The sequence below is a fragment of the Tachypleus tridentatus genome, chromosome 10, assembly GCF_004210375.1.
Source record: "Tachypleus tridentatus isolate NWPU-2018 chromosome 10, ASM421037v1, whole genome shotgun sequence".
Taxonomy (NCBI): Eukaryota; Metazoa; Arthropoda; class Merostomata; order Xiphosura; family Limulidae; genus Tachypleus; species Tachypleus tridentatus.
Window position 1 is genome coordinate 84,520,281 of NC_134834.1, and position 20,639 is coordinate 84,540,919.

A 20,639-nucleotide genomic window follows, 5' to 3' on the forward strand; every position below is an offset into this window, starting at 1 on the left:
GCATAGCCTTTAATAATCATTATGAACCGTGCCACCTAATTACTAGCTATGTTTCTCTTGGTGACGAGAAACCCACTTAAAATAAAAATGTATTTCAGAACGGCTGGTATGGGTATTAACACTTAATTGATAAGGAGAGAACAATGTTTCGACCTTTCTAGGTCATCTTCAAGTTAAGCACAAAACTACACAATGGTCTATCTGTTCTCTGCCTACCATGAGTATCGGAACCCGGTTTCTAGAGTTGTAAATCTGCAGACATTCCGCTGTGCCACTAGAGGGCTTACTGATCTATGAAGAAAGGCTAATCATCTCTCATATTCAGTTTGTCGTCTCTTTGCCAGACTTGATTACATTAACTAGAGTATGACGAAACATTTTATATGATCAAATAAAGTTGTATTTTGTTAGTAAGCGCAAAGCTACACAAAGAGCTGCCAGTGTTATGCCCATTACAGGTATTGATTCCCGATTTCTAGCAATATAAGCTACTCGGTCATATAAAGATTGGAATATGTTTTATTTCCAACGTTTTATACGTTCATCCTAGAAACAGAATCAGTGTTAATGTGTCACGTGTTACTCCGAAATGGAAGCTAGAGATGACTGCTATAAGATAACAAACTATTTAATATACATAATCCACTGCTATCATTATCGTGAACACTACAAACGATTGCTCTTAATTTAAGAATATAAAAAATGCAAAAATAAAAGACGAGAACGAGAGGTGAAGTACATTAAAAAAAATCCCCGATAGGGTGATGCTGGTGCTGTGTAATAAGCTAAAAGTTTCTTTGGTTCTTCAAAAAATTTTGCACGTTGTTAAACAAATTATTAATAATAAAATGAGTCCGGCATGGCTAAATGTGTTAAGGCGTTCGACTCGTAATCCGAGGGTCGAGGGTTCGAGTCCCAGTCGCACCAAACATGCTCGTCTTTTCAGCCGTGAGGGCGTTATAATGTTACGGTCAGTCCCACTATTCGTTGGTAAACGAGTAGCCCAAGAGTGGGCGGTGGGAGGTGATGACCAGCTGCCTTCCCTCTGGTCTTACACTGCTAAATTAGGGACGGCTAGCGCAGATAGCCTTCAAGTAGCTTTGCGCGAAATTCAAAAACAAACAAAAATAGCTTGTTTTTTGTTTGTTTGTTTGTTTGTTTGTTTTGAATTTCGCACAAATCTAGACGAGGGATATTTTCGCTAGCCGTCCCTAGTTTAGAAGTGGAAGACTAGAGTGAAGACGGCTAGTCATTACCACCCACCGCCAACTCTTTTACCAACGAATAATGGGACTGATCGTAACATTTTAACGCCCCCACGGCTGAAAGGGCAAGCATGTTTGATGTGACGTGAATTAGAACCTCGGATTACGAGTCGAGTGCCTTGACCATACCGCGCCGTAAGTTTTGGTTTAAAAAATGTAAAATAAAACAAATCTGTAAGGAAATTATTCTTTTTATATTTATATATATATTTATATTTATATATTTAGAATATATTCTTTCAACAGTCCAATTTTGGACTGACTTTTGGGTAAATTTTTTGGATCCAATAATACAATGTCTCAGAACGATCGATGTAAAACGTAAAGTTGACATTGAACCTAGTAATATTCATTTGTCAATCTGTTGTTGTTGTCCTATAAAAACAAAATTATATTTATTGCTGTACAAAAACAACAACAACAACAAAGTACCTTATCACTCTAGATGAGTCATTTTGTAAAAACATATTGACCTGTACATCTATTATTACTGTCCAACAAGAGGAGTTAATTTCTCAGCATTATTTCTTTGTTGTGGTTGTTATTCTACATTTAATTTCTGGGATTCTCTCGTTACTTATATGATCCAGAAAATCTGTAATTATTGTTTACACGTTTTATAAATAAACCAGTCGTGTATTAAAGTGTTTTCACCGCTGCTCTGTATGATTAGTTTGATCGCTCCTTACATATTCTTCCGCCCCTCCCTCGCTAAATCAGCGGTAATAATAAATAATAATTTTATAATAATAAAAATAAAGTTTCAATATCCACAGTAAGCACTGTAAAAGTAGCCCATTGTGTAGTTTTGGGCTTAACAACAAATAAATTGCTTCGAAGTTTGACGTGGTAAGTCGTTTAAATTGTTTTTATTTCCTCTCAGAACTTTTATCCTGTTCTATCGTCTGGACGGCAAGTTAGATGCATATGATTTATCGATTTTACACATCAGTATCCATAAACTTTTACGAAATATAAACAATTTTTTGTTGGAGCGTAGACGTAGGTATTCTAAGTTAGATAAACGCGTTAGTAATTTCTGTAAATATTGTGTTCATGTTTTCTGACGTATAAATGAAAAGGAAAGAAACTGATAGCATGGAAAAGTCCTTTAACTTTGGCCAGGAGCAAACTTACTTACGTCATCATCCATAGCATTGAGTTATCCACCCTGACTTGTTATACCTTTAATATTCTTTACAGTAAATTTGTCTTAAAACATGTGCAACAAAATTGTAGATTTCGGAATGGCAAAACAAAATGCTAAACTCGGAAAGTGACTTAAATCACGTGACATTGTAAGTCCACTGCTGTTTATTTTCGGTTTTGAATTTGTTTTAGGCTATAAACTCAAGGTTAAATCTATCCGTTCAGTAAACAAATCATTGATGACGTGTGTTTGATATATACATATATACATGCAAAATATTTTACGCATACTCCTCGATATCTTGGCTGATTCTTTATTTTTAGAATTGTTATTTTCTACACTTAATTTTTAGATGTAGACTCGTGGGATACAAGTTTCTGTTACGTTTTATTTACTTTTTTTTTTTTCTCTTCTCACGTTTACTTCTTTGATGTACTTGTAACTCGTATGGTTTATTTTTTTTCTAATTTCATCTATAAAAAAAGTCTTTGAATTTCTGATTTAACAAAATTCATGCTGAACTTCGTCAGTCGAACAATATAATCCATCTTTATTCTGTTTGTTATTTCATCCAAAGATGTTGTTTGTTTGTTCTGAAATTTGAGCAAAGTTACACGAGGGCTATCTGCACTAGCCGTCCTAATATAGCAGTGAAAGACTAGAAGAAAGGCAGCTAGTCATCACAACCCACCGCCAACTCTTGGGCTACTTTTTTACCAACGAATAGTGGGATTAACCATAACTTTATAACGCCGCCGCGAGTGAGAGAAACAACAAAAAAGGTGCAAAAATGCATACGTTTGATGGTTTAGTCCATTATGTGTTAAAGTTTATTCGTAATACAGAAGATAGTTACAACAATTATCTGTTGAATATTTGTTCCAAGCAATGAAAAATATTTGAAAATGTTGACTTTTCCAGAAATTGGTAACTTTTTCGTTGATTTAAAAAAAATTGTTTTTTGTCTCAAATTCCTTAGCACATTTCTCTTTCTTTTCCATGAACACACATTGGCCATGTGGTTGGGCTCTATGTTTTGTGGTTTGTTATCCAAATTTGTGCAAATAAAAACATATTTCCACCACTTTCAGATGCGAGTGCATAATAACAATGATTGTCATTTTTTAACGTGCCCGGCATGGCGAATGGTATTAAGGAGTTCGACAAGTAATCTGAGGGTCACGGGGTCGCATCCCCATCGCGCCAAACATGCTCGCCCTTTCAGCCGTGGGGGCATTATAAAGTAACGGTCAATCCCACTATTCGTTAGTAAAAGGGTAGCCCAAGAGTTGGCGATGGGTGGTGATGACTAGTTGCCTTCCCTTTAGTCTTACACTGCTAAATTAGGGACGGCTAGCGCAGATAGCCCTCGAGAAGCTTTGTGCGAAATTCAAAAAACAAAACAAACAAACATTTCTTAATGTGTATTAGTTTTCCCATGACCACGATGTATAAATATATATACAAATTAAACACCACACTAACTATGCTAGAATTAATATTTTATTTTCACTCACTACTATTTATTAAAGCCCGGCATAGCCATGTCGGTTAAGGCGACTCCTATCTGAGGGTCGCGGGTTCGAATCCCCGTCGCATCAAACATGCTCGCCCTTTCAGCCGTGGGGGCATTATAAAGTTACGGTCAATCCCACTATTCGTTGGTAAAAGAGTAGCCCAAGAGTTGGCGGTGGGTAGTGATGAATACTTGCCTTTCCTCTAGTCTTACACTGCTAAATTAGGGACAGCTAGAGCAGATAGCCCTCGAGTAGCTTTGCCCGAAATTAAAAAAAAAACTTTTTATTAATAATCCTTGTAAAAGCTGATATTCCGTTCGAAACTATCTCGTCTCAGTTAAACTGGTGACACTATTTTCTTAGTTTTGAGTTATCGTGTAATGAACAAAAACAAGTAAGAAGAACAAGAAATCAAACTGTTTACTGTGATATTTACAGACATAACCACAACTTGTGACTCAGTCATTACATAGATGTTGTTATAAAAGAAAACATTGTGTAGTATTGTAAACTTCTGATGATCTATTAAGGGGATATTTGAAGTACCAGTTCGAGCCACCTCGAGCAGTGGTGCCGTCTGCTTGATAAATGTAATACTATAAAGAGAGAGAAAAACAAAAACAAAAAACTTTTCTGTGAAACAAACATCCAACTCCAGGTCACCAGTCATATGTAATGTTCCCTAGTGGTGGATGAGAGCTATTCTAATAAAGTTTGGGTTTAGTCTAATAATATATTAAAATATTGGTATTTATGTCAAAACTGGAATGTTAATTTCCAGAACTGTTTTGCTGTCTTTCCATAGATGTATTCTATTTATGTATTTATTATTATTATTTTCTTTTATTTATTTTTAAAGCAGCCATCTTCTCACGTCTGGTTGCAGATGTGGAAAATTGTAGGCTAGAGAACTCACATCTGCTCCATTTAGTTCTTTCTTCTAAGCAAGTGAAGTCAGCAAAGTTGAGGGTGAACTAGGTAAACAATGTATTTAATGCAACACTTCCACTGGTATCTCATAACAACAAATCCATCAAGCTTTGAAAATGCTCTTTGGGCATCCCGGGAAGTGGCATAAAGAGTTAACCTTTGGACCTTCTTCTCCTATGTCACTTCCAGGGAAACCAAGTACCTTGTTCCTCCTTGAACTGGTATATCAGCTAACTTATTTATTCATGTATTACGAGTACATTATACAAATTTCATTGCATTTTTATGGTTCAAGCGTTATAATTCGTACCAACTTTGTTAATTTGGTGTTGGTATTAGATTGTTTTAACTTATTGTAACGTATTTTTTAACAGTGACTTTACAAAACGACTCAGTATCTTATAAAAGTAGTGTAAAAAGAACAGGATGGGTGTAGTGTTTAACTTCCTGTACAAGCTGTATAAACCAACGTTGCTGACTTCTTGTTAATAAAAGCTTTTTTGACATGTAGTGGTTGAAAGTTCGGGTATGGTCCAGTAGTTCGGGTGCTTGACTCGCAATCTGAGGGCTGCAGATTCGACTCCTCATCACTAAAAATGCATGCCTTTTCAGCAGTGTGGGCTGTATAGAGTGGCGTTCAGTTCCACTATTCCATAATGAAAGAGTAGTCCAAGAGTTGGCGGTGGGTAATGTTGATTAACTGCCTTTCTTCTAATATTTCACTAATAAATCAAGGACGGCTAGCGCAGGTAGCCCTCAAGTAGATTTGCACGAAGTTCGAAACAGCTATATGAACGTAACATTTGCCAAACATGCAAACCGTTTGAGCCTGGAATATGATAATATAAACGTAGAACATATCAAATTAATAATAGATATTCTAGTATTTTAGTTATCCTTTTATCAAAATAATATATTGAAAAGGTTGCAGAATAAAAGAATAAAGGCTTAAAATTGACGCAGACATTTTTTTGCAAACAAACGTTGAACCAAACTGTTTGCTATAAATATTTCTTCTCAGCTTGAGTACCTTTTTGATCAATGCGCATAACTTCAACGAAGGTTTCACGTACATAAAATAATAAACTTTTATATTTTCAAGACTGTAACTTGCGATGTTGACTAGTTCTCGTCCAATCAGGCAATATTTATGTACGTTTGCAAGTAATTTGTGCATAAAGTTTAATAATATGATGCGTTATTGCATATTTCACTAGTTTATTCTCATTAATGGATATAGAGGCAAATAACCAAAATCCGATCTGGATCTTACTTTAGTAAACTACATACAGGACTTTAGGTTCTATAAATATTTTTAAATGTAATTATCTTTACAACTGACAATTATAAAATGTTCTCTCTAAGTAGTTTTGACAGAAGTTTACATTTTACTGGCTAAATTTTAAGCTTCTATAAGTAACATTATTTCTGAACAAGGAAACGCAAACCCGTGATGCAAACATCGATTTTTGTTGTTGTTTTCCAGTTACGTTCGCTGCTTTTATCCAGAACTAAGTTGCTAAAGTTGTTTATTAAATATATTTGCATTGCATGGTTTAAATTCTTGAAGTACACGAGATGTTTTAAGAGATCTGTATGTAAAGAAATGGTACTGCTAGCCACTCTTAACACCTTGAAATCGTAGAACTTGTTTATTACAATGATTATTACTAGGTCATAGTACTTTCTTTCGTTTCTTTATAACAGAGTGTATTGAATACCGTGCATTAAACGACAAGGCCTAATGAACCGTCTAATTATATATATATATATATTAACCTTTTACTTCTAGTAAAAGTAAAACTTTTATTTTCTTGAATCTGATCAGAGAGAAAATCACAGAAAATATTTTTGTTGTTTCTCTTTGGAGGGTTCGGCATGGCCAGGTGGTTAAGGCACTCGACTCATAATCCGAGGGTCGTGGGTTCGAATCCCCATCACACCAAACATGCTCGCCCTTTCAGTCGTGGGGGCGTTATAATGTAACGGTCAATTCTACTATTCGTTGGTAAAAGAGTAGCCCAAACGTTGGCGGTGGTTGGTGATGAGTAGCTGCCTTTTCTTTAGTCTTACAGTGCTAAATTAGGGACCGATAGCCCTCGAATAGCTTTGCACGAAATTCAGAAAACAAACAAATAAACAGTTCTCTTTGGAAAGTATTTACATAGTTCACCCACTAACGCGATAGCCCATTAATGTTTATTTAATTTCATGCAAGGCTGCATGAGGCCTATCTGGATAATTTTGAACTAATAGGCCAGAGTTAAGGTAGCTAACCAACTCTTAGTTTGTTCATGTATGTAGTGGGATATGACCATTATTCCTATGGTGAACCTTAATCTCCAAAAAGCTGAATGCGATTTTGGAGTAAAACCTTGAATCCTGTTTTAAAACCGAAATGTAGATAATTCTTTGTTTCATTAATTATTTTGTCATAGGAAATATCTTTTAGTTGAATAAACTTTACATTTTGTACTAAAATTCCTAATTATACTTTATAGTTGTCATTACATAATAAACGTTTTCGGTATAAATGGTAATAGCACTTCTCATCACAGATCTGAAAATTAGTACATTAAAGTACAGACACACACTAATGGTTTGGTTTGAATTTAGCGCAAAACTACACGAGGGCTATCTGCGCTAAGCGTCCCTAATTTAGCAGTGTAAGACTAGAAAGAAGGCAGCTAAATCTCACCACCAACCGCTAACTCTTGGGCTACTCTTTTACCAACGAATAGTGGGACTGACCATCACATTATAACGTCCCCACGGTTGAAAGGGCGAGCATGTTTGGTGTGATGGGGATTCAAATCCGCGACCCTCGGATTACGAGTCCAAGTGCCTTAACCACCTAGCCATGCCGGCCCGATACGTTAATGACTAATCTTAATAACATATAAGATAAAAACAAAGAAAACAAAAATTCGTGCCATTTTGACAATACATAGGAAAAATAACAAGTCATTCATACTCTACACGAACTGATTTAAATATCAAAAGTGCAAAAGGTGATACAATAATCGTTCATTTCGACTAAATATTATATTAGCAAGGATCCTTCTTGGATCAAAAAAGACCAATGGATCTAAACAATGTTTTGCAAAATTATAAGAACTTTGGTCTGAAGCCGATCACATTTAACTGAGTTATTTATGAAAAAGTGGAAAAAATGTCCTATCTTCCCATTAGAACAAACACAAAAAGAACCTTCAACGTCGGCCTGGCATGGCCAAGCGCGTAAGGCGTGCGACTCGTAATCCGAGTGTCGCGGGTTCGCGCCCGCGTCGCGCTAAACATGCTCGCCCTCCCAGCCGTGGGGGCGTTATAATGTGACGGTTAATCCCACTATTTGTTAATTAAAGAGTAGCCCAAGAGTTGGCGGTGGGTGGTGATTACTAGCTGCCTTCCCTCTAGTCTTACGCTGCTAAATTAGGGACGGCTAGCACAGATAGCCCTCGAGCAGCTTTGTGCGAAATTCCAAAAACAAAACAAACAAACAAACAAACCTTCAACGTCATCTGGAGGGAGCCGTTATGTCGAGTCAACCTGCCTCCTTTCCAAATGTCACGTAAGTCGATTTGTTGTTTCTCGAGATGTGCGCAGAGATATGAATACAGACCCTGATGTACTACCTTCCCCCTCCTAGAGTGAGAGTAAAAACAAGTGTACGGTAATATGTTTGACTACCGTTTACTCAGTATTGATAATACTGTAAAATATTATGATAAATATTTGTAAAATATATATTAGATATATCATAAGTATTTTTGTGAGTTATTTTTCACATTCACGGTTTTGTTTTTCTTGGTAAACAAGCAACCTCGCTCTGACTCAAGTGCGTGTTCAATTGTTTCAGTGATTCATCAAGGACGTTTTCTATCTACATAAAAATGGACCCGGGAAGGACGTGTGCAACGAAACACGAGATAATTGTGAAGGAAGAGGTGCAGCAGTAAGTTACGTTGTGTATCACGTGATCATCGCTTTATTTAAGCATCACTAGTTCAGCACCTGACATTTTTTGGAAGAATCGACGTTATGGAGGGTTATAACATATTAGTAGTCCTTCTTATTTGGGTTGGAGTTTCGATGGGTCAGATACCTGGAGGATGGATTGACGCTAATGTTGGAGATACAGACGTGAAGGAAGCAGCCAGATTCGCAACAGAGGAGCTGAGTTCACGATCTAATTCTGTTTACCAACACAAATTACTAAAGATTCATAAAGCTCGAACACAGGTAACTGCATCAATACCTGTTAAACTATTTCACTTTATTTCAAACTTGCTAAGAATGAAGATAAAAATTGTTAAGGTCTTATAATCTTCACTTCGGCTTTATAAGAAAAAACAAAATACGACTATTGCTTTTTGTAAAGTTTGTCTAACGCCGTTCGCTGTTCTCAAATGGGTTAAACGTTAAAAAAAAATCCACTTAAGAGAAGTGAAGTAGGAAACGTCTTTTTAATCATGAGATTTTATCAAATTCACTAGACCATTTGTATTTAATTATAGCGTACGTATAAAATATATATATATTTCTTTCTGTTACGAATGATTAAATTAAATATACCTTAATTAGGTGGTTAGTGGTATAAACTACGAAGTGTTTATTGAAACTGGTACTACTACCTGCAAGAAAAGTGAAGTGCCCTTGGAAGATTTGAAAAGGTGTGCAGTTCCTGAAAACGGGGTATGTACTGCCCTAATGATACTAATGTTAGTTAAAACTATTCAACATGTGTTTATATATCTATTTTATTTTTCTTCTCACTTTAACGGGCAGTAAACTTTTTTACTTCGGGGATTACTGCATTAATACGAATAGAAAACTATCCTTGCGGCTGGGTGTTCTCAACTCTCAACATGTGGGTTGTACAATCAAATACCTATAGTTATCGACAGTTTTTACGAAATATCTTTCATCTAGTCTATCTCTTTAAAAATTAAACTGTTAGTGTACCTACTTATGGAATAAGTTTTTTTCGCGACATTTTAACAAATAAGACTCTTTTTTTATGAGCGATCTATGCTGTCTTGCACGGGTATTGATTTGAGATCTGGCCTGCAACACGGGTACTCACACCTGCCTCTGATCCAACACGAGATCGCTACAAAAATTAAATAGTACTAACCTTGGATTTCAAGATATCGTAACCAAAAAAAAAAACTATTTTTGAATTTCACTTTTATCAGAACTAATGTACGAAAACTTGAAGTAAAACGAACATATTAACATGTAATATGTTCATTTAAAAAAACTGTGAAGATATAATTATTTTTTTTATTAATTTATTATTTCAACGTTAACAGTCATTAATTAATCTGGTATGAACCTAACAGCTAAGGTAATTCAATTTTTCAAATTTTATGAATTTTAGCAAACCATAAATTTGTTCTTGTTATGGTTGGATACGTAAAGTTTGGCTTTTCTTTTTTATAGGTAAAACTTCTTTGCCAAGCGATTGTCTGGGTTCAAGCATGGATTCCACGCACTAAAGTAACGAAACTTGAGTGTCAAAACAAGGGGTAACTTTCTCAGTAAAGTCATCACCAAAATTTGCACTTTTTATTCATCTATGGATTTATTGTACCTACGCATTGGACAAAATATTATACTTTATACATTTTTTTAATACCTACATTTACTATCAAAAATTAAATGAAGATTTTAACTTGTAAAGTTCACTTATGATGTTATATCCAGCTAGAAATTTATTAATTTTAAACTCGGTTGTAAATTGTAAACAAAGCCAATTTAGAAATAAAGTTTCTCACTTTGCACTATCGATTGTATCCAAAATCTGTTTTAATTAGGAACATATTCCATCTCATACTATACGAATAACCTATTTTTTATAATTCGAACTTCAGTGAACAAAATTTTTGATCTTTAATTTACGGTAAGTCCAGTAGCCTCGGGGGTGGTGGGTGAAAAGGTTCGGTGAGGGGCAGCGAAATGTCCGAAATGGACTACACATAGCGAACTGACCCTGTAATTAAGTTTCCTAGGTTCGACTATTTTCTCCCACTTAGAGACACTACGTCTTATCAACGATTCCCTGTTGTGATTGATTTCAATTAAGTCTTGTTATGTGATATCCAGAATAAAAATAAACAAACAAGTAATCTTTCTTCTAACACAATTTTGAATTTCATCGAAGTCAATCAGTCAGTCGATATTTAAATTAACCACAGGGGGAAACCACAGGGGGAACTAATTAAACCAATGGGTGTCTTAGTGTTTTAGTGGAACAAATACAATAATACACGAAGCTTCAATATGGGTGTATAACGGTGGGGAAAGACTACACAATTGGTTTAATAGAACTTCTGCAGAAAAAATGTTGAATCTTTATACATTTATTTGGAAGAGAGGAAATACAGTACGTTATGTAACAATTGAAAGGTACAGTTTTTGAATAGAATATTTTTATTTCTTGTATATCTTTTATCAGAACGTATCAATCACTCGTGGCCATTGGATCGATAGTCTATTGTACAAAATATTGCGCGAACGTTTTGTTCTGGTTTTAATAAAAACGTAGGCGGCGCGTGTTTTGATTTGAAATTAAGTTTCGGTTCACGAACAGTTAATTTTTCTTTCCTGTTAGTACCGCTCACATCGCGTAATATTAAGTCGTTAATGTTATTTCGAAGTTGTCGAAATAAGCATTTCTTCCACGTGTATGTCTATCTGTGTGTGTGTGTGTGTTGTTTACATAGCCAAACGTGACAGTGTGTTTTAGTTTGTGTATCGTGATTCCTTGAATATTCTTTTAGTTTTTCTTTCCAATTATTGAATTTGTTTTTTTTATATATTTGGCTCGGGTACTAGTGACAGTATGTTTAACTCTTAAACAGCGGGAATGTTGTAAGCAGTAACTTCAATGGATGAAGGCTGCCGTTTAAAGGTTAAGGAAGTGAGACTTGTTATTAAATAAACTATTGATTCTATTTCACGTGCAAACATCCTACAATTTGATTGGTCTGATTCCTGTATCATATAGTTATCATTAACACACGTGAGGAAGGAAGGTTTTCAAGTTTAAAACCGTTGTTTATTTCTATTACGTTACTGTAATTTAAAACCTCAATCATCATTCTCGCTTTGAGTAAATTTGATCTTAATGGATGTGTTTAGAAATCACTAGTGATTGTCTTCAAATCTACAAAATAGAGGGGGCTGTTAACACATTTCTACAACTTCTTGCACCCTAGTTTAGGTACGTCGACTATGTTTAAGTCGTCTGTGTTTTACAGGTGAAATATCAAATGTGAAAATTTGAAGAAGTCTAAAATTTCTAAGCTCGAGCTAAAATGCACACTTTTGTTTTATTGCATAGTTTATGCTTTAGTTTGTAACTTATTCTTGCATTCGTATTAAGGTTGTTTGTCGATAAATATACTATGTCCGTGTCTTTGTTTCTTATGTTGTTGCGTTTTGGCATTTTGCCTAGTTCCTTCTGACTAATAGTTTTTACTTTTCTGTTTTGGTTTGCACGGTTTCGGTTGATGAAATCAAAAGTTGTTTAGATCCATGAATAATTCCTGTTTTTTAAGCAAACAAATAATACTGGGACTGTTAAACACTTACTTTGCTTTCATTTGTTGTAACTTCAGTGTTTTTGAAATACTTGTTATAATTTATCTCGGATGAGTCTCCACTTTGTTACCTATTACGATTTTAAGTAGACTAATATTGAAATAAACTTTTAAATGTAAACTACAATTTCAATGTCGATATGTATCCAACTTCCTAACAAGATTGTTACATTTCTTTCTTAACACAAATATTTCTCTATACAAAGTTTAAAAACATTAACTATTATTAATACTTATTAAACGGCCCGGCATGGCCAAGCGTGTTAAGGCGTGCTACTCGTAATCTGAGGGTCGCGGGTTCGCATCACCCTCGCGCCAAACATGCTCACCCTTTCAGCCGTGGGGGCGTTATAATGTTACGGTCAATCCCACTATTCGTTGGTAAAACAGTAGACCAAGAGTTGGCGGTGGGTGGTGATGACTAGCTGCCTTCCCTTTAGTCTTACACTGCTAAATTAGTGATGACTAGCGCAGATAGCCCTCGAGTAGCTTTGTGCGAAATTCAAAAAACAAAACAAACATTTCTTTATGTGTATTAGTTTTCCCATGACCACGATGTATAAATATATATATAAATATACAAATTAAACACCACACTAACTATGCTATAATTAATATTTTATTTTCACTTACTACTATTTATTAAAACCCGGCATGGCCATGTCGGTTAAGGCGACTCCTATCTGAGGGTCGCAGGTTCGAATCCCCGTCGCACCAAACATGCTCGCCCTTTCAGCCGTGAGGGCATTATAATGTTACGGTCAATCCCACTATTCGTTGGTAAAAGAGTAGCCAACGAGTTGGCGGTGGGTTGTGATGACTACTTGCCTTTCCTCTAGTCTTACACTGCTAAATTAGGGACAGCTAGAGCAGATAGCCCTCGAGTAGCTTTGCCCGAAATTAAAAAAAAGCTTTTTATTAATAATCCTTGTAAAAGCTGATATTCCGTTCGAAACTATCTCGTCTCAGTTAAACTGGTGACACTATTTTCTTAGTTTTGAGTTATCGTGTAATGAACAAAAACAAGTAAGAAGAACAAGAAATCAAACTGTTTACTGTGATATTTACAGACATAACCACAACTTGTGACTCAGTCATTACATAGATGTTGTTATAAAAGAAAACATTGTGTAATATTGTAAACTTCTGATGATCTATTAAGGGAATATTTGAAGTACCAGTTCGAGCCACCTCGAGCAGTGGTGCCGTCTGCTTGATAAATGTAATACTATAAAGAGAGAGAAAACCAAAAACAAAAAACTTTTCTGTGAAACAAACATCCAACTCCAGGTCACAAGTCGTATGTAATGTTCCCTAGTGGTGGATGAGAGCTATTCTAATAAAGTTTGGGTTTAGTCTAATAATATATTAAAATTTTGGTATTTATGTCAAAACTGGAATGTTAATTTCCAGAACTGTTTTGCTCTCTTTCCATAGATGTATTGTATTCTATTTATGTATTTATTATTATTATTATTTTCTTTTATTTATTTTTAAAGCAGCCATCTTCTCACGTCTGGTTGCAGATGTGGAACATTGTAGGCTAGAGAACTCACATCTGCTCCATTTAGTTCTTTCTTCTAAGCAAGTGAAGTCAGCAAAGTTGAGGGTGAACTAGGTAAACAATGTATTTCAATGCAACACTTCCACTGGTATCTCATAACAGCAAATCCATCAAACTTTGAAAATGCTCTTTGGGCATCCCGGGAAGTGGCATAAAGAGTTAACCTTTGGATCTTCCTCTCCTACGTAACTTTCAGGGAAACCAAGTACCTTGTCCCTCCTTCAACTGGTATATCAGCTAACTTATTTATTAATCTATTACGAGTACATTATACAAATTTCATTGCATTTTTATGGTTCAAGCGTTATAGTTCGTACCAACTTTGTTAATTTGGTGTTGGTATTAGATTGTTTTAACTTATTGTAACGTATTTTTTAACAGTGGCTTTACAAAACGACTCAGTATCATTGTTCTGGGACAAAATAAAAGTAGTGTAAAAAGAACAGGATGGGTGTAGTGTTTAACTTCCTGTACAAGCTGTATAAACCAACGTTGCTGACTTCTTGTTAATAAAAGCTTTTCTGACATGTAGTGGTTGAAAGTTCGGGTATGGTCCAGTAGTTCGGGTGCTTGACTCGCAATCTGAGGGCTGCAGATTCGACTCCTCATCACTAAAAATGCATGCCTTTTCAGCAGTGTGGGCTGTATAGAGTGGCGTTCAGTTCCACTATTCCATAATGAAAGAGTAGTCCAAGAGTTGGCGGTGGGTAATGTTGATTAACTGCCTTTCTTCTAATATTTCACTAATAAATTAAGGACGGCTAGCGCAGGTAGCCCTCAAGTAGATTTGCACGAAGTTCGAAACAGCTATATGAACGTAACATTTGCCAAACATGCAAACCGTTTGAGCCTGGAATATGATAATATAAACGTAGAACATATCAAATTAATAATAGATATTCTAGTATTTTAGTTATCCTTTTATCAAAATAATATATTGAAAAGGTTGCAGAATAAAAGAATAAAGGCTTAAAATTGACGCAGACATTTTTTTGCAAACAAACGTTGAACCAAACTGTTTGCTATAAATATTTCTCCTCAGCTTGAGTACCTTTTTGATCAATGCGCATAACTTCAACGAAGGTTTCACGTATATATACGCACGTACATAAAATAATAAACTTTATATTTTCAAGACTGTAACTTGCGATGTTGACTAGTTCTCGTCCAATCAGGCAATATTTATGTACGTTTGCAAGTAATTTGTGCATAAAGTTTAATAATATGATGCGTTATTGCATATTTCACTAGTTTATTCTGATTAATGGATATAGAGGCAAATAACCAAAATCCGATCTGGATCTTACTTTAGTAAACTACATACAGGACTTTAGGTCCTATAAATATTTTTAAATGTAATTATCTTTACAACTGACAATTATAAAATGTTCTCTCTAAGTAGTTTTGACAGAAGTTTACATTTTACTGGCTAAATTTTAAGCTTCTATAAGTAACATTATTTCTGAACAAGGAAACGCAAACCCGTAATGCAAACATCAATTTTTGTTGTTGTTTTCCAGTTACGTTCGCTGCTTTTATCCAGAACTAAGTTGCTAAAGTTGTTTATTAAATATATTTGCATTGCATGGTTTAAATTCTTGAAGTACACGAGATGTTTTAAGAGATCTGTATGTAAAGAAATAGTACTGCTAGCCACTCTTAACACCTTGAAATCGTAGAACTTGTTTATAACAATGATTATTACTAGGTCATAGTACTTTCCTTCGTTTCTTTATAACAGAGTGTATTGAATACCGTGCATTAAACGACAAGGCCTAATGAACCGTCTAATTATATATATATATATATATATATAATTAACCTTTTACTTCTAGTAAAAGTAAAACTTTTATTTTCTTGAATCTGATCAGAGAGAAAATCACAGAAAATATTTTTGTTGTTTCTCTTTGGAGGGTTCGGCATGGCCAGGTGGTTAAGGCACTCCACTCATAATCCGAGGGTCGTGGCTTCGAATCCCCATCACACCAAACATGCTCGCCCTTTCAGTCGTGGGGGCGTTATAATGTTACGGTCAATTCTACTATTCGTTGGTAAAAGAGTAGCCCAAACGTTGGCGGTGGTTGGTGATGAGTAGCTGCCTTTTCTTTAGTCTTACAGTGCTAAATTAGGGACCGATAGCCCTCGAATAGCTTTGCACGAAATTCAGAAAACAAACAAATAAACAGTTCTCTTTGGAAAGTATTTACATAGTTCACCCACTAACGCGATAGCCCATTAATGTTTATTTAATTTCATGCAAGGCTGCATGAGGCCTATCTGGATAATTTTGAACTAATAGGCCTGACTTAAGGTAGCTAACCAACTCTTAGTTTGTTCATGTATGTAGTGGGATATGACCATTATTCCTATGGTGAACCTTAATCTCCAAAGAGCTGAATGCGATTTTGGAATAAAACCTTGAATCCTATTTTAAAACCGAAATGTAGATAATTCTTTGTTTCATTAATTATTTTGTCATAGGAAATATCTTTTAGTTGAATAAACTTTACATTTGGTACTAAAATTCCTAATTATACTTTATAGTTGTCATTACATAATAAACGTTTTCGGTATAAATGGTAATAGCACTTCTCATCACAGATCTGAAAATTAGTACATTAAAGTACAGACACACACTAATGGTTTGGTTTGAATTTAGCGCAAAACTACACGAGGGCTATCTGCGCTAAGCGTCCCTAATTTAGCAGTGTAAGACTAGAAAGAAGGCAGCTAGTTCTCACCACCAACCGCCAACTCTAGGGCTACTCTTTTACCAACGAATAGTGGGACTGACCATCACATTATAACGTCCCCACGGTTGAAAGGGCGAGTATGTTTGGTGTGATGGGGATTCAAATCCGCGACCCTCGGATTACGAGTCCAAGTGCCTTAACCACCTAGCCATGCCGGCCCCATACGTTAATGACTAATCTTAATAACATATAAGATAAAAACAAAGAAAACAAAAATTCGTGCCATTTTGACAATACATAGGAAAAATAAAGTCATTCATACTCTACACGAACTGATTTAAATATCAAAAGTGCAAAAGGTGATACAATAATCGTTCATTTGGACTAAATATTATATTAGCAAGGATCCTTCTTGGATCAAAAAGGACCAATGGATCTAAACAATGTTTTGCAAAATTATAAGAACTTTGGTCTGAAGCCGATCACATTTAACTGAGTTATTTATGAAAAAGTGGAAAAAATGTCCTATCTTCCCATTAGAACAAACACAAACAAACCTTCAACGTCATCTGGAGGGAGCCGTTATGTCGAGACAACCTGCCTCCTTTCCAAATGTCAGGTAAGTCGATTTGTTGTTTCTCGAGATGTGCGCAGAGATATCAATACGGACCCTAATGTACTACCTTCCCCCTCCTAGAGTGAGAGTAAAAACAAGTGTACGGTAATATGTTTGACTACCGTTTACTCAGTATTGATAATACTGTAAAATATTATGATAAATATTTGTAAAATATATATTAGATATATCATAAGTATTTTTGTGAATTATTTTTCACATTCACGGTTTTGTTTTTCTTGGTAAACAAGCAACCTCGCTCTGACTCAAGTGCGTGTTCACTTGTTTCAGTGATTCATCAAGGACGTTTTCTATCTACATAAAAATGGACCCGGGAAGGATGTGTGCAACGAAACACGAGATAATTGTGAAGGAAGAGGTGCAGCAGTAAGTTACGTTGTGTATCACGTGATTTTCGCTTTATTTAAGCATCACTAGTTCAGCACCTGACATTTTTTGGAAGAATCGACGTTATGGAGGGTTATAACATATTAGCAGTCCTTATTATTTTGGTTGGAGTTTCGATGGGACAGATACCTGGAGGATGGATTGACGCTAATGTTGGAGATACAGACGTGAAGGAAGCAGCCAGATTCGCAACAGAGGCGCAGAGTTCACGATCTAATTCTCTTTACCACCACAAATTACTGAAGATTCATAAAGCTCGAACACAGGTAACTGCATTAATACCTGTTAAACTATTTCACTTTATTTCAAACTTACTAAGAATGAAGATAAAAAAGTGTTAAGGTCTTATAATCTGCACTTCGGCTTTATAAGAAAAAAACAAAATACGACTATTGCTTTTTGTAAAGTTTGTCTAACGCCGTTCGCTGTTCTCAAATGGGTTAAACTTTTTTAAAAAATCCACTTAAGAGAAGTGAAGTAGGAAACGTCTTTTTAATCATGAGATTTTATCAAATTCACTAGACCATTTGTATTTAATTATAGCGTACGTATCAAAAAATATATATTTATATATATTTCTTTCTGTTACGAATGATTAAATTAAGTATACCTTAATTAGGTGGTTAGTGGTATAAACTACGAAGTGTTTATTGAAACTGGTACTACTACCTGCAAGAAAAGTGAAGTGCCCTTGGAAGATTTGAAAAGGTGTGCAGTTCCTGAAAACGGGGTATGTACTGCCCTAATGATACTAATGTTAGTTAAAACTATTCAACATGTGTTTATATATCTATTTTGTTTTTCTTCTCACTTTAACGGGCAGTAAACTTTTCAACTTCGAGGATTACTGCATTAATACGAATAGAAAACTATCCTTGCGGCTGGGTGTTCCCAACTCGCAACATGTGGGTTGTACAATCAAATACCTATAGTTATCGACAGTTTTTACGAAATATCTTTCATCTAGTCTATCTCTTTAAAAAATTAGAAACTGTTAGTGTATCTACTTATGGAATAAGTTTTTTTTCGCGACATTTTAACAAATAAGACTCTTTTTATGAGCGATCTGTGCTGTCTTGCACGGGTATTGATTTGAGATCTGGCCTGTAACACGGGTCCTCACACCTGCCTCTGATCCACCACGAGATCGCTACAAAAATTAAATAGTACTAACCTTGGATTTCATGATATCGTAACCAAAAAAAAAATACTATTTTTGAATTTCACTTTTATCAGAACTAATGTACGAAAACTTGAAGTAAAACGAACATATTAACATGTAATATGTTCATTGAAGAAAACTGTGTATTATTTTTATTAATTTATTATTTCAACGTTAAGTCATTAATTAATCTGGTATTAACCTAATTTTTCAAATTTTATGAATTTTAGCAAACCATAAATTGTTCTTGTAATGGTTGGATACGTAAAGTTTGACTTTTCTTTTTTATAGGTAAAACATCTTTGCCAAGCGATTGTCTGGGTTCAAGCATGGATTCCACGCACTAAAGTAACGAAACTTGAGTGTCAAAACAAGGGGTAACTTTCTCAGTAAAGTCATCACCAAAATTTGCACTTTTTATTCATCTATGGATTTATTGTACCCATGCATTGGACAAAAGATTATATTTTATACCTTTTTTAATATCTCCATTTACTATCAAAAATTAAATGAAGATTTTAACTTGTAAAGTTCACTTATGATGCTATATCCAGCTAGAAATTTATTAATTTTAAACTCGGTTGTAAATTGTAAACAAAGCCAATTTAGAAATAAAGTTTCTCACTTTGCACTATCGATTGTATCCAAAATCTGTTTTAATTAGGAACATATTCCATTTCGTATACTATACGAATAACCTATTTTTTATAATTCGAACTTCAGTGAACAAAATTTTTGATCTTTAATTTACGGTAAGTCCAGTAGCCTCGGGGATGGTGGGTAAAAAGGTTCTGTGAGGGGCAGCGAAATCTCCGAAATGGACTACACAGAGCGAACTGACCCTGTAATTAAGTTTCCTAGGTTCGACTACTTTCTCCCACTTAGAGACACTACGTCTTATCAACGATTCCCTGTTGTGATTGATTTCAATTAAGTCTTGTTATGTGATATCCAGAATAAAAATAAACATATAAGTAATCTTTCTTCTAACACAATTTTGAATTTCATCGAAGTCAATCAGTCAGTCGATATTTAAATTAACCACAGGGGGAACTAATTAAACCAATGGGTGTGTCTTGTGTTTAGTTTTATTGGAACAAATACAATAATACACGAAACTTCAATATGGGTGTATAACGGTGGGGAAAGACTACACGATTGGTTTAATAGAACTTCTGCAGAGAAAATGTTGAATCTTTATACATTTATTTGGAAGAGAGGAAATACAGTACGTTATGAAACAATTGAAAGGTACAGTTTTTGAATAGAATATTTTTATTTCTTGTATATCTTTTATCAGAACGTATCAATCACTCGTGGCCATTGGATCTATCGTCTATTGTACAAAATATTGCGCGAACGTTTTGTTCTGGTTTTAATAAAAACGTTGGCGGCGCGTGTTTTGATTTGAAATTAAGATTCGGTTCACGAACAGTTAATTTTTCTTTCCTGTTAGTACCGCTAACTTCGCGTAATATTAAGTCGTTAATGTTATTTCGAAGTTTTCGAAATAAACATTTCCTACACGTGTATGTCTATCTGTGTGTGTTGTTTACATAGCCAAACGTGACAGTGTGTTTTAGTTTGTGTATCGTGATTCCTTGAATATTCTTTTAGTTTTTCTTTCCAATTATTGAATTTTTTTTTTTATATATTTGGCTCAGGTACTAGTGACAATATGTTTAATTCTTAAACAGCGGGAATGTTGTAAGCAGTAGCCTCAATGG

The 20,639-nt window shown here is 35.0% G+C and overlaps 2 protein-coding genes across 3 annotated transcripts; both read left to right on the plus strand.

Moving 5' to 3' along the window:
- Positions 1–8,723: 8,723 nt before the first annotated feature.
- LOC143229760 (L-cystatin-like) lies at positions 8,724–10,653 on the plus strand. The gene is made up of 3 exons (XM_076462515.1): positions 8,724–9,104; positions 9,447–9,557; positions 10,308–10,653. The coding sequence occupies exons 1-3, from the start codon at positions 8,904–8,906 to the stop codon at positions 10,395–10,397; spliced, it is 402 nt and encodes a 133-aa protein (XP_076318630.1). The 5' UTR covers positions 8,724–8,903; the 3' UTR covers positions 10,398–10,653.
- A 3,916-nt stretch (positions 10,654–14,569) lies between these two features.
- LOC143229759 (L-cystatin) lies at positions 14,570–19,548 on the plus strand. Of its 2 annotated transcripts, none has more exons than XM_076462514.1 (5): positions 14,570–14,736; positions 17,267–17,345; positions 17,634–18,016; positions 18,370–18,480; positions 19,204–19,548. In XM_076462514.1, exons 3-5 carry the CDS (start codon positions 17,816–17,818, stop codon positions 19,291–19,293), a joined length of 402 nt encoding a protein of 133 aa, XP_076318629.1. In that variant the 5' UTR covers positions 14,570–14,736; positions 17,267–17,345; positions 17,634–17,815; the 3' UTR covers positions 19,294–19,548. The 2 variants fall into 2 exon arrangements, with proteins under 2 accessions (XP_076318629.1, XP_076318628.1); XM_076462513.1 differs by having other exon boundaries at positions 14,595–14,736; positions 17,594–18,016.
- Positions 19,549–20,639: the final 1,091 nt, after the last annotated feature.